General features: G+C 40.2%; 1 protein-coding gene across 1 annotated transcript; it reads left to right on the forward strand.

Moving 5' to 3' along the window:
- Positions 1–254: 254 nt before the first annotated feature.
- Positions 255–601, forward strand: LOC107682745 (kinesin-like protein KIF13A; the record flags this gene model as incomplete). Its single annotated transcript, XM_016478898.1, has 2 exons — positions 255–338; positions 411–601. Coding segments are annotated over exons 1-2 (259 nt in total), but the record flags the coding sequence as incomplete, so codon positions are not given.
- Between the last annotated feature and the right edge of the window lie 297 nt (positions 602–898).

The following is an 898-nucleotide window of genomic DNA, read 5'->3' on the forward strand; positions in this document are numbered from 1 at the left end:
ATTCATTTTAGTACTTAAACTACAAAAAATTTAAATGTTGCCTTGGCAACTAACTAAATAAGCTATTTTTCAATATTTTTTTTCAGTTGTTGTGCATTTTTTGTTTTTTAGAAAACAACATCATAATTCTGAATATTTTCTGAAAACATTAAAATACATAGTATTTTATATGCATTTTCATATTGTCTTGTTGTGCGTTCGCGTTCGCCTTGTGTCTTATTTGTGCAAGGTATTGTGTCTGATTGTGACAGGACCTGTGTGAACGGGACGATGGTTTACTCCAGGGTTCACCTGTGGCACGGCGACCGCGTCCTGTGGGGAAACAACCACTTCTTCAGGTGAGCTGCAGCTGCACACGCACAGGCGTCTCTCTCGGGGGTCAGACTCATCCGAGCGAATGTCGTCCTCAGAATCAGTCTCCCGAAGCGCAAGCGGCGCGAGCGAATGAAGGAGCCGGAGCACGACAGCTTCGTGGAGGCCGACGTGGAGACGGCGAGCCAGGCCTCGTCTGAGCAGGACTACAGCTACGAGTTCGCACAGATGGAGGTCATGATGAAAGCGCTGGGCAACAACGGTACACACCTGACCTTTAACACACACAGTACACACAATGACATGCATGGCACAGTTTAAGATGCTGAGATGCTTCTCAATATCATTATATGAAATATTAACCACATCTGTACATCCCCAAACCTAAATCCAATATGCGTTTACCTGCTTGTATTCTCATTGCTGATTATTCTGAAAATGCAATAAAAATAAAGAATAATTTATTTTGAATAATTAATTAATTATTTGAATTTACCTGATTATCTATATCTTAACTATATATTTCTACAACAACACAAATTTACCTGCTTGTATTTTCATTGCCGATTATTATGGAAATGCAAAA

This window comes from Sinocyclocheilus anshuiensis, unplaced genomic scaffold (assembly GCF_001515605.1).
Source record: "Sinocyclocheilus anshuiensis isolate Anshui unplaced genomic scaffold, SAMN03320099.WGS_v1.1 C32547041, whole genome shotgun sequence".
NCBI classification, from domain to species: domain Eukaryota; kingdom Metazoa; phylum Chordata; class Actinopteri; order Cypriniformes; family Cyprinidae; genus Sinocyclocheilus; species Sinocyclocheilus anshuiensis.